The 12,179-nt window shown below is 37.3% G+C and overlaps 2 protein-coding genes across 2 annotated transcripts in view; one reads left to right on the top strand and one right to left on the bottom strand.

Moving 5' to 3' along the window:
- LOC119646606 (probable cytochrome P450 301a1, mitochondrial) overlaps positions 1-12,179 on the bottom strand; it is a 78,166-nt gene that overhangs the window by 26,604 nt on the left and 39,383 nt on the right. The window contains exon 2 of the mRNA XM_038047107.1: positions 623-773. Within this exon, the coding sequence (XP_037903035.1) occupies positions 623-773 (151 nt within the window). The remainder of the gene's footprint in view (positions 1-622; positions 774-12,179) is intronic.
- The window catches only part of LOC119646607 (odorant receptor 85b-like), a 61,647-nt gene continuing 50,261 nt past the window's right edge, over positions 794-12,179 (top strand). The window contains exon 1 of the mRNA XM_038047108.1: positions 794-836. The gene's annotated coding sequence lies outside the window, so the exon portion shown is untranslated. The remainder of the gene's footprint in view (positions 837-12,179) is intronic.

The following is a 12,179-nucleotide window of genomic DNA, read 5'->3' as shown; positions in this document are numbered from 1 at the left end:
GGCTAAGACTGAAGAAAAAGAAGATTTTTTGAACACTTTGGAGAGATCTCTAGTTACGGAAAGGGGGGCTACTTTCTTTCGTGAATACTGCAAGCTGGCTCTGAAAATCTGGGAAGGTTAGACTCCACCCCTTCCCCGCGCTTTCTCTTCCTATTGTAGTTATGCTTTTAGGAGTTTGTGACATCAGAATGGCGCACCACAGCGCTAAATGGACTTCTCGGAGTGGCGCCTAATATCAACCTACCCAGCTTTCAGTGATTAGTGAAGGATCACGAAAGCATGTTTCAGCGGCTGCTCGTACAGAGCAATATTTCAGTTCTGGCCAATTTGAGCATAAAGAATGAGTAATTATAGTGCGCTGTGTACATTTATCTTTACGTTCGAACATTTTTTACATATTCTGCCATTGACAATTTTCAAATTATAAATCGCTCTCATGCTTGAAGGTTGCACAATCAAATCAGATTGCAATGGCACTAACTATGAGAGTCAACACACAGTGCTCACCTCGGAAAGCGTGTGCGTACGAAATGATAAACATTAATAAAGCGCTTCTGCGTCACATTGAAGAAATATTTATCCTCACATTGGATCCCTACCGAAAACATGAAACAATATTTACCTTTTCAATTTCATCAGCATCATATACAAATAGTAAGTCGGGTCTTCCCATCAATCCGCCAAGTTTTGCAATTCGTCCGTATTCTTCGTAGAGTTGATAAGAAATCTTAGCCACGTCTGATATCGCGTAATGACCAATTACCGGGAAAAGTCTGGAAAAATGATGAATGGTTGTAAATGGATCTTCATCCTTCACAAATAATATGATATATAGAGTATGTATGTATGTTCTGATTTTTATTTCCAAAAATAATTTACATATAATTTACAAATTACTGGCAAGTGCATTCATAAATAAATATTGGAAAACCTTGACCGTAAACTAGAGGCCTGGGGAGCTGTTTACCCAAAATACTCGACATACTTGCACGTTTTACATGCTGCAATGTCACGCTATTCTTATTTTGGAGAAACATTACTTTGAAAGTACGAGTATATTTGGGCGTAGCTTAACAAAATGGAGAAATACTAAATAGCTTCATTGAATATCTTTATTTTTATTGCATTGTATCTATAATTTCGAGCTTAAATTAACCTTTTTGCATCATCCAAATACGCGGAACATTATATGCAGGTTTTCGGAAGTGCTCGCGTTTTTATGACTGGTTTTCTTCATGCAGACTCACTTTATGCAGCTTCCACAATTCCAATGTCTTTAAAATATTCGATGTTGAATTATTAATGAGTTGGAAAAGCAGAGGTGCACATGGGCTTTGAGAAGATTTATTTGCTACATGCAAATTTTTGTGGATTCATTTGGATCCAAATTAGGCTTTTTCGTTAAGCGAATGAGATTTCGACCAACACTATTCATGAAGTGGAGTGCGTACATCCCAACCAGGCCCCGGAAAAAATGCCAACAAAGAAGCATTCAAAATTGGTTAATGAAATTGAAAGCCACCTATATTTTCCAGCTAATCCATTTATTCATTTCATTGTATATATATTCGTCGAAATGATAACGTCATCAAGCGAAGCAGACAAAGTTCGTTTATTATTGCAAAAGCCATCCATCGGATTAATATTCATTGTGGACACTCGTTGAATTTTAAATTGTTTTCAGAGGGGGTAGTGGATCGGAATGCTTGGGGTACGTGCCCGAACGTTCGCTGAAAGAGCTGTAAATTTAATATGCAGCGGCATGAATGATGGGTCACTAAATACATTTGCACGGCTGTTAAATCGATAAATTGTTGGTAACTTGGGCCATGTATCCGTTTGCAATCCTGAAAATGGGCAGTCAGTGTTTGTATCTATAAATATATTGTTCAGTTTTATGTGAGGCAAATAAAGCCTTACGTGATAGTAGGTGATCCTGAATGTGAGAATCATACAAACGTACTATTTTGGAGTTCAACGAATTCAGTTCGAATACTGCAGAAGTAGGTCTATGAAAAGATGGATTTTTTTCAAGGAATTCATTCAACTATTGCAACTTTCTATTCCAAAAGACATACAGAAAATTTAAATATTGAATCATGGGTCAAAGCGCACAATATGTTTACCGGACAATGTCTCAATGAGTACTTTCTAAATCAGGTCTTAGTTTTGAAGCCGATTGCGAAATGGGATAGTAAGTGGGTCATAAATGGGTCACTTAAATAAAAGGGTCGTTCTCGGAAACCGTTCACCAGAAAAATCTAGAAACAAATGGGAATACCGGGAGCTTGGCGGTATAAAGGTATAAAGGTTTTATGTTCATCTTATGTGAGCAATTCTCTATGCACGTTTTTCCATTTGTACATAGCTAAGAATGCAAAATATTAAGTCATATATAGCCAAATCTTTAATTCGTATGTACATAGAAATTAAAGATATAAATATTGACGAAAAATTTATCTAAAATATATTCACGCAAATAACTAAAAAAAGCTCAAAAAAAGCGAAGGTGTCTCCAAGCACTCCGCCGTTCATATAAGTTCACGTTATACATATGATGATCACGTCATACACGTGCTAGAATGCAATCAATTTACATTCAGTGCAATAATTTGTCTTTCAATAACTTTGTTAATAATAGTTAGATTGCGTTCAAAGAGTTATTTCCTATGTTATCGCCTAAGCTGGCACCAAATCCTGTATTCCTAGGACAAACTTAAGGGAAGTTGTCGAGCAAATTTCCAAAATATGGTAACATACTATTATTAACTTTATTTGTAGAGACATCTATGTACCGGGATGTATTTCAAAGCCTAGATTTGTAGAGATGCGTCACTGTGATTTTTTTCAGACTTTTCGGGTGGGTTGATTCTGAGAACGTGACACATTTTTGGGACACACATTTTGAGCCTTCAAAAATTTTGAGCCCTCGAAAAGTACTAATGGAGCCCTTTCACTTGTTACCCCACATAACCATATTTTGTGGAAAAACAGTTTGCACCCCCTTTCGCATGTCTGGGGAGCCAAGTTAACACAAAACGAGACCACTAGCTGCATGTAAAAGGACACACAGACTACACATCTTTTGATCAAATTTCGTGATAATTGCTTCAGTCATCTCCGAGGATATCTAGTGGAACAGACAGACTGAAAGAATGGGGAGCAGCATACAAGTCGATTATGTCGGCAATAAAAGGCATAATAGGTCCCTTCCTATTATGTGCCCTAGATTATGGCGGGAGATAGTTTCGACATTGTTCCTCCAACATCCGGAAACAATCTTCCCAATGATACCAAAGAGTACCGAAGACATCCCTCCAGTAACCACAGACGAAGTCTTGGACGCAACGAAAAGGGTTCGGCGTACCGCAGTACTCCTATCGAATCCCTAACAAGGCGCTCAAACTAGCAATGAGAATGGCACCAAGCATGTTCGCTCGGGTATTTATAGACTTCCCCACAAAGTGGAAAACACGAAAGCTTGTACTGATCCGTCCGCGTTCAATTCTGTCAGATGGACGCACGCCAAAATATATATTAAATATAATCTTCGATTACATCCGATAGCGGAAGTTACTTTATGATTCCGACGAAGGGTCGGAGATGTATGTAATAACGGCAGGAATTCCGCAGGGGTCAGTTATTGGCCCTCTGCTATGGAACTTAATGTATAATGGTGTTTTACGGCTTCCGGTAGCTAAACAAGCTGTTATCGTTGGATTCGCAGATGACGTTGAGCTGCCATAACATCCAATCACCCTGACAAAGCACAGGTATATGCGAACGAAACAATACGGACGATCAAGTCTTGGCTTAAAGACCACTGGAGCTTGCCGAACTCAAGACGGAGTTGATGCTCTTTGCAAAGCGGCGGAGACAGAAAACTGTTGGAATCTTCATCGGGGCGCATGTTGTTAGCTATCAGCCATCGCTAAAATACCTGGGAGTAATATTCGACTGCAAGCTGAGCCTTAAACCCCATTTGAAGCTTACTGGGCAGAAAGCGCGGGCTATCAGCTCAACATAAGCAAGGATGCCTCCAAATGTAGGCGGCCCGAAACACAGTCGACGATTACTCTTAATTCAAGTCGTCAGCTCTGTTGTTTTATACGCAGTGTGAGCGTCGGCGATAAAAGTCGAAGAAAATCGCAGACAGTTTCGACCTTCAGTTAAGCGCTCTCCGAACAAGTTGCGCTTTCCGAAGAACATCTTATGAGGCGCCATGCAAGATTGTGGAGATGATCGCGGTGGATATTCTAATCGATGAGGCAAGTCGCCTGTATGAGAATTAGGATGTGAGCCTAAACAAGCAAAACGAGCGTATGCAGTCACTGGTGGCATGGACAAGGCGGAGAATGGCCAGTGAACAGAAAGGTTTATCGCAGACCTAAGTATGTGGACTAACCACAGTAAGACGAGTTACGATCTGACTCAGTTCTTAACCGGATACACTGCATATAGGAATTACCTCTATAGGACCGGTCTACATAAACCGTTCGATTGTCCTACGTGTGAAGGTGCAGCCGAAAATGCAAAATAGTTTTTCTTCGCCTACCCAAGGTTTAAAAGCTAAATGAGAAAACTTGCAACAGAACTAAGTACCCGCTTAACGGAGGAAAATCTAAGGAGGTGCATGATGCAATCAAATACAGCATGGAACGCGGTAGTTGCAGTGGTGAAACGGATCCATCAGCAGTTAAACCAACTGCAATTAACGCCACGTAAAGCTGTTACAGCTCGGTTAGAGTGAGCAGCGATGAACTGAACAGAACTGCGAAGCAATACCAAAGCGGTGGTTTCGCGGGAAGAGTGTGGAGAAAATGTGGGTTTTAGTCAGTAATAGCCTGGCATGTTTTTTCTAGATTCCAGATGCGGATCCATGATGGATTTCCCCTAGTCAAAAAAAAGATAGATTGACAGACAGACACACATTGAACCGATTTTAATAAAGTTTTGTTTCACAGAAAACCTTTAATAGCATGATGATGCCTCTATATAACATTTAGGCAACGAAATACTCCCCATACCGATATCTCCTAAAATAAAGTTAATAATAGTACATTAATATACTATTAAAATTTACTGCAAACCCCCTTGCGTTCATCCTAGACCCTTAAAATTTTTCCAGAAATATAGGCTTTAATAAGGGATCTGGTGGAAATCCTGTTTTTATTAACAAAGTTACAATATGTCAAAATTCCCTATTTTGTGTCAAATTGGCACTCCTTAAGGGGTAAAATGTTAGTACCATATCGAATTGAATATCGAGAACGTTCAGTGCATATATACTACCACCTATGTATAAATAAAACCATCGTGTACCCGAATATTATTACATGAAAGATCACCAAAACCTGCCTGAAGCGCCGAGCTTCCGTTTTTCTGACATATACTTATATTTTTAGAGTTATGTATTTTTGTTCAAATATATAAAAATTGCTCTACTTGGGGCAATTAGACTTCTTCTAAAAATTTTAGTTAATAAAAAACGAAAGGTCATCGTAATTGTTCAAGAGAGATGACTGCAGAGGGTACTCCAGGGCTACGAGACCCATTTAGGAGAAGATGATATGTTCGTCGGCACCTAACGCGATAAAAGACAAGGTAAAGGAACGTGACAAAAATCCAAAGGTGAAGAACTCTATAAAAGAAATAATTCAGCTGGGCCACACAAAGAGCTGAGCCCTGATTCCTACAGCTTATGGCAAAAACAGTTAAACTGTCCGAGTTTGTCAAGAATCAGTATAATACGTATCATAAAAATATTATGAGAACTATTAGAGTCCTTTATAACAGATTGTAGAAGGAAGACCGACATTTTCTGGCCGACTACTGTTAATGTAATCCAAGTGACACGATGTGTACGACCAAATAAAAGAGTACGGGAAAATTAGGATTCTTTAATTGACAAGAAAGGAAGCAATAAGGAGAAATGCAACTAAAGCTTGAAAAGGAGGAGAGGAGGTGTCTGTAATTATAAGTGTCATTTAGCGAATTGAAACCTAAGTTATTTGATAACGAATGGAGCAAGGTTACCAAAAAAAACGGAGATGAAAGCAGGTTCAAATTGACTCAGAGATGATTATCTACAGCTATGGTAATCTAGTATGCACGAGGATAGTTAAAACGGCGAGAAGTGATCTCCACCTGAAAGAGCTATTCAGAAACACTAGAAGGATCCGAAGAACCAAGAACCGGGACCTCATGTTAGAGCTCAAAAGATCCTACGTGGGCAAAGCGAATGGCATTCATAGCTAAGTTAAAATTTTGTTTGGGGAGAATGCAGCGGTGCGTGCACAAAAACATAAGATCTGTATACATTGTAAGGATTTCGGTGAAACAACATCCAGAGGAGAAAGATTCACTATCTTAGAGGTTGAATTGGAGGAAATTGGAGAGGAGTTTACTATGAGTTTCAAAAAAGCCTACGGCGGCAGTCAAATGACCAAAATACGATTACCAGTGAAGAGATACAGAAATTACTAGCGGCCCGAAAGTTCGAGTGGGATAGGTAATCTATCATTTAAGAGAAAAGATATCACTAATGAGGTGCTTTGTGACGGAGCGAGCAACTTGCGTTTCGGATGCATATAGGTGCTAATAGCGGCGACCATGACATCGAAAAACAATTTTTGGCTGCGACACGTGTTTGTCGGTGTCATGACAGAAGTCAGTAGAGAATCGATGCATTTACCCCATTAGTACGTAGCAATTAATATGCATATATTATGTTAGAATATCCACTTTCGCGTGATATTGACATTCAGCCTTGAATTTGCACACAAGCAACAACTTTGACCTATTATAACTTTGTTAGTAATAGTGCGGTTTCCACCAAACTTGGAAGGATTATTCTCTCTAATAGCCTACATTTCTATAATTTCGTGGTTCTAGGATGAGCTTAGGGGGGAGGGGGCTGGTGGGTGTGGTGCAGCGGGGTTAACAACATTCGAAATTTCTTTCAAATGTTGTTAATTCGATTGACAGTTGCCACCACCGGTGTTCTCCGTGGCGGAGTAGGCCTGGATTAGGTCGACAAAAGAATTGAATTTAAAAATGGATTTTTGACATGTCAGTTAAGAAAAGAGTATATACAAAGTTTTTAGGTTCTCGTCCACTTTATGTTATAAAGTTATTTCAATTATAAAATTAAATAAAGTTTTAATTATTGGTTTCCTTCTGCGGTTTTAACACATAACAACAAGTTTGTAGCCTTTATAAAAGGGCTTTGCGAAATCTAGAAGCGAAGGCATATTTATTGCTACCAAGCTGTACTCCTGAGGAAACGGTTTGACGAATCGAGCTACATTAACGACTTGCGGAAAGCTCAAGATTTCCTCGAAAGGGGTTTGCAGTCAATTATGAAAAATTATAATCATAGCAATGTACCGCTATTAACTTTATTTGAACAGATACGAGTAGGGAGGGTATTTTGGGCCCTCGCACTCCTCTCCTTTCCATCAAATGTCAAAAGTAAGAAAGACTTCAGAAAGTAATAACCTAGGCCTTTCATTATGATTGATGATTATATTTGGTGAAAAAAAATTGGACCCCTCTTGGTATTGAAGGTCTAAAATTTTTACTTGTACATCTTCTTAAGATTGAAAAGCGTACCAGGATATAATTGGAATTTTTAAGTTTGTAGTGCCGGTAATATTGGAAAGCATTTAAAACAATGCTTTCCAATATTACCGGCACTACTATGGAGGACACTAAATTTTGTGCGACACTTATCACAATTGAATTGGTTAAAAAATGGATACTTTGCTTGTTAATTAACATTGAATATGCACTTGCGTTTCGCAAGTTTATAGTGCAAAGACGCAATGTGTAAGGTGACTGGCTCACTGTGTCTAGATAAGCGAGCTCTCGGAGTTTACGTCAGAAAACGGGACAGTTCTCAAACATGGATCAAACAAGGAAGAGGATCAAATCAGAATTATTTTGCCCTGAAACGATTCAAATGTTACTACCGGCTGACCCAAATTCAATATTTCAGACACCGACCAAGATTTGTAATAAAATAATAAAATTCCGTCTAATTTTGTACGTATGTATTTTTGTTCCTTCAAATTATTATCACTTAATTAATTATTTTTACGGTTTCATTTTTCATGTTTTGACTGGAAATACATGGTAATTTTACAAGGAGCAATAAATGCCATACCAATATATGATTTAAAGCCGAAATGCATTGTAAAATAATTTTAACCATCTTAATTGGACAAATCGACCTAACATATGTGCGCCGTCACTAATCGCAACAAATTGTTTCATAATTGAAGCAAATTGATAGCCAATAAATTAGTGGAGAACCATAGATAGATTCCAGTAATTATAAGAAGGATCATGAACGGTTTGTTAGATACATAGCGTGATCGCATTGCATCTAATATTGGTCAATCTGATATTATAGCGGATGCTTTAAGACGGGCCATGAATAAGAAAAGAACAAATGATTAGTTGATGATGTATGAAAGCAAGGGTTACCGAAGGTTTTGGTATGATTAGGAAGTGCATAAAAATGAACATGTCGGGAAACCGGAAGATCGGCACTTCAAGTATAAAAGGGTTTATGTGTTTCCTTTGTAAAGACATTTGAATGTGAATTTGCCCCATTAGTACGTAACACATAATATACGCATATATTATTAGAACATTCACTTTCGGGTGATATTGACATTCAAAATCTTGAATTTCCAAAGAAGTGACAACTTTGACCGATTATAACTTTGGTAGTAATAGTGCGATTTCCACCAAGCTTGGTAGGATCAAGCTCCATGTTATAGTCTACATTGCTACGTGGTGCTAGGATAAACTTAAGGGGGGTTCTGCCGCCAATTACTGAAAGTTATAGTAATATAATATTATTAACTCTATTTGGAGAGATATTAGTTTGGAAGGTATTTCGGAGCCTTAACCTCATATAGTGGCAGCTTCCTGCTTTTTTCAGATTTTTCGATTGAGTAGTTTCTGAGAATAGCCCTGTTAAATAAATGATTACTTTCGACCCCCCGAACTCCCCGCCTTTCCGACAAATTTCAAAACTAAAACCAGTTTCGGAAAGTACTAACCGAGGCCTTTCATCTGATATCCCACATGACTATATTTGGTGAAAAAAAAATGTACATCCCCCTTTTGCATGTATAAAGACCCCCCTTAGATTCGACGTAAAAGGATGTAACTCACTGTATGCGTGAGCGTTCACAGCTCCTATCTTTCCACCAAATTTGGTGTCAATCGCTGCTACAGTCTCCGAGGAAAGTGCGTGTGACGGATAGACAGACAGTAAACCGATAATAATGCTTTACTTTACGCAAGACCTTAAAAAGTAATAGCACCAGTTGATAATGAAAGTTTATTCCTTTCGATGATCATGCCGCGAGGAACTAGATGACGTCCAACAGAGGAAACTAGGACACAATCTTTGAACAACATTTTGAGAACATTTTCATCCCTTTCTCCTCAAAATAAAGCAAACAATCGTTGATATACACAATTGAACTATTTTCCATATATAATTTCAGAAATCTCGGGTTAGACATTATAAATCTACTTCAAACATAGGAAAGCGGAAAAGAAATGGAACATCAAGTATTACTTAAAGACTGAGCGTGCCTGAGCATATTTGATGTCTTGCCATAAAAATGTTATCAAACAATGCCATAAATATGACGCAAGATGCATTGCAATGGTCGCCAGGGGCATACGTATGCTGCACATATGTGTTTTGAAGAAGATTCAATTTGCATTTATATGTGCAGTATCGTCGGTATGACTAACTACTTCACCTTACGTACGAATTATGGTTTATTTATTGGGTGCTAACAATAAAGAGGTGAAATATCGTTAGCAATTCTACCCATGTGATAGCTTCTGTAATAGAGATGTGTTGCATTGCACGTTCATTGGCTAAGATTGACATGCACGTGGATTATTGGTTTAGTTTTTCTGTTTTATCTTCAACGATGTCGGTGTCTTTAATCGTTATCTGACAGAAAACATCTTACCTAAAACCATGTCAGATCATTTAAATGGGCAAAGTGGGTAGATCTGGATATAATTTCATCACCTAAGAAAATGGTTACCAACCAAATTTGGGTAATATTGAAGTAAAGCTAAGATAACGTAGCACAACCAGCTCCACGTGTATAATGAAGGTCATTTGGGCCGACCAAAATTTGGATGCAGTTTCAAAAAAGTATCAGTTTTCTATAGAATAATCGCAAAGGTGGGTCCAGTTTCATAATTCCCATTGTGACACAAATGCTGATAAAAAAGCTTCATTAATTTTTAAATGCATATATTGCATCTGTATACAAATATGTTAATTCTATGAATGGCTACATGAACCAACTAGGTAGTTAATGATATGCATGTAGACAGAAGGCCTCCTACCCACATAGAAAGTACATATGCGGCTACATACATATTTTATGACATGAAGCAATATACTTTATTACCACAAATAGACAGTTGTAAACCGATCCCAAACTATGTTGGTCACAGTTGATCTTTATTTTTGAATTACGTTAAAAATTCCAAACATAGACATGTATCTGCAAGGTCACCTCTCGTAGATAACATATTCCATATGTAAAATGGCTTGAAACAATTATGATATTTGATCGAATTGTTGTGTTATAAACTACGATACTTTTGAATACTACTGAGCCTGGTATATGTTGAAATTTCCTTACCAAATAGCCTTAACTCAAATTTTTATAAATCTGCATAGGCAAAATTTCATGATCCAGGATCACAACAATCTTATTACAAAATGTTTGAAACCGTTATAAAATATATTCCTATATCCGAGTGCCAAAATCTGAAAAAACACCTTAGGCAACGCCGATAGATTCAAAAGGCAGTCGAGTTGAACGCAGCAAAGTTGGTTTCACGCCTATAACTTACCTTTTGGGGACGAAGATTCTAAGAAAGGAAGAGTCTGTTGAGGAGGCAGTTAATGAGAGGATATACAGAGGGTGGCTAAATTCATCCAATTTTAAGAACATGGTATTTCTTCATATTAAATATGTATTATTTAGTTGCTATTATTATTGCTTTCGAAATATATTTGTTTTTGCTAACGTTGTTATATTTTTGTGCTTTTGAACGTAGTTTAGAGTGGATATTGCAATTTTGTGACATATATGTCCAAACAACTAGGACGTACACTTATTCTACATTGATTTTCAGATCATTTAAGTTTATTTCAACTAAGTTTTGTGATTTTTATGCCGTGATAAGTATTTATTTATTCATTAATTAGTTTTTGAATTAATTTATATATGACATGGTTATATTATATGTTTTTAATATAAAGAAAAATTAAATTCTCCCCGACGAATAATTTCTGAGATAGAAACCTTAATTTTTGAGATAAAAAGTTGATAGCCAATACTGATAACTTATTGCATTGATATACAATGTTTCGCGGCCGCGATATAGACAGGATAAGACAGAAAGTTGGTGCAAAATTACAATTGAAACGAAATGGAATGGCAAATGCGGTGGTAAAAGGTTAACCTTGCCTAGAGATGAGTGAAAAATAAGAGAAATTTGCGTCTAAAATAGAAAGGCTGCTTCAGTGACTATAATGTGACACATCCACGATGCTAACATTTCAATATTAGTAAGGTTAGCTCGATGTCGCGTACAGAAATTGAGTTTTCATGTCGACGTCGATCAAAGAAACCAATTCTTACCCCTGTGATTATTAAAAAGTGGCTCTATAAATGCAAATAATATTTGAATTTAATGTTGATGTTTGGAAAAAGGTCTTGACTTCTTTTTAATAAAAATAGTCAGCCATTTAGCTTGAATGTAATCTCTGTTTTGGAAAATCCAAACTCAACAATCTTTTCTGAGTTTTTTTTTCTAACAAGTCATCGGTATATGTATCGACTGATAAATTAGGTTTTTTGAAAAGGAGACCTGGTGAAAAATTTAAAGAAGATTGCATTGTAAAAAGGATCAAGCATTCATTCAATATTATAGCCTGGTCAATGATTGACAACAAAAGTACAGGGCGCCTTTAAATTGTCCAAAACCCAATGAGGCGGACTAATATATAAAGGTCTTGAAAACTAGAATGATACACGAATGGTTATCAAATGGCGAATTTCCATTTGCGTGCGACTCTATTTCGTGCCAAAAGGCCAAAAAAGAACAACATT

This window comes from Hermetia illucens, chromosome 1 (assembly GCF_905115235.1).
Source record: "Hermetia illucens chromosome 1, iHerIll2.2.curated.20191125, whole genome shotgun sequence".
NCBI classification, from domain to species: domain Eukaryota; kingdom Metazoa; phylum Arthropoda; class Insecta; order Diptera; family Stratiomyidae; genus Hermetia; species Hermetia illucens.
This window is presented reverse-complemented; position numbering and strand designations above follow the sequence as displayed.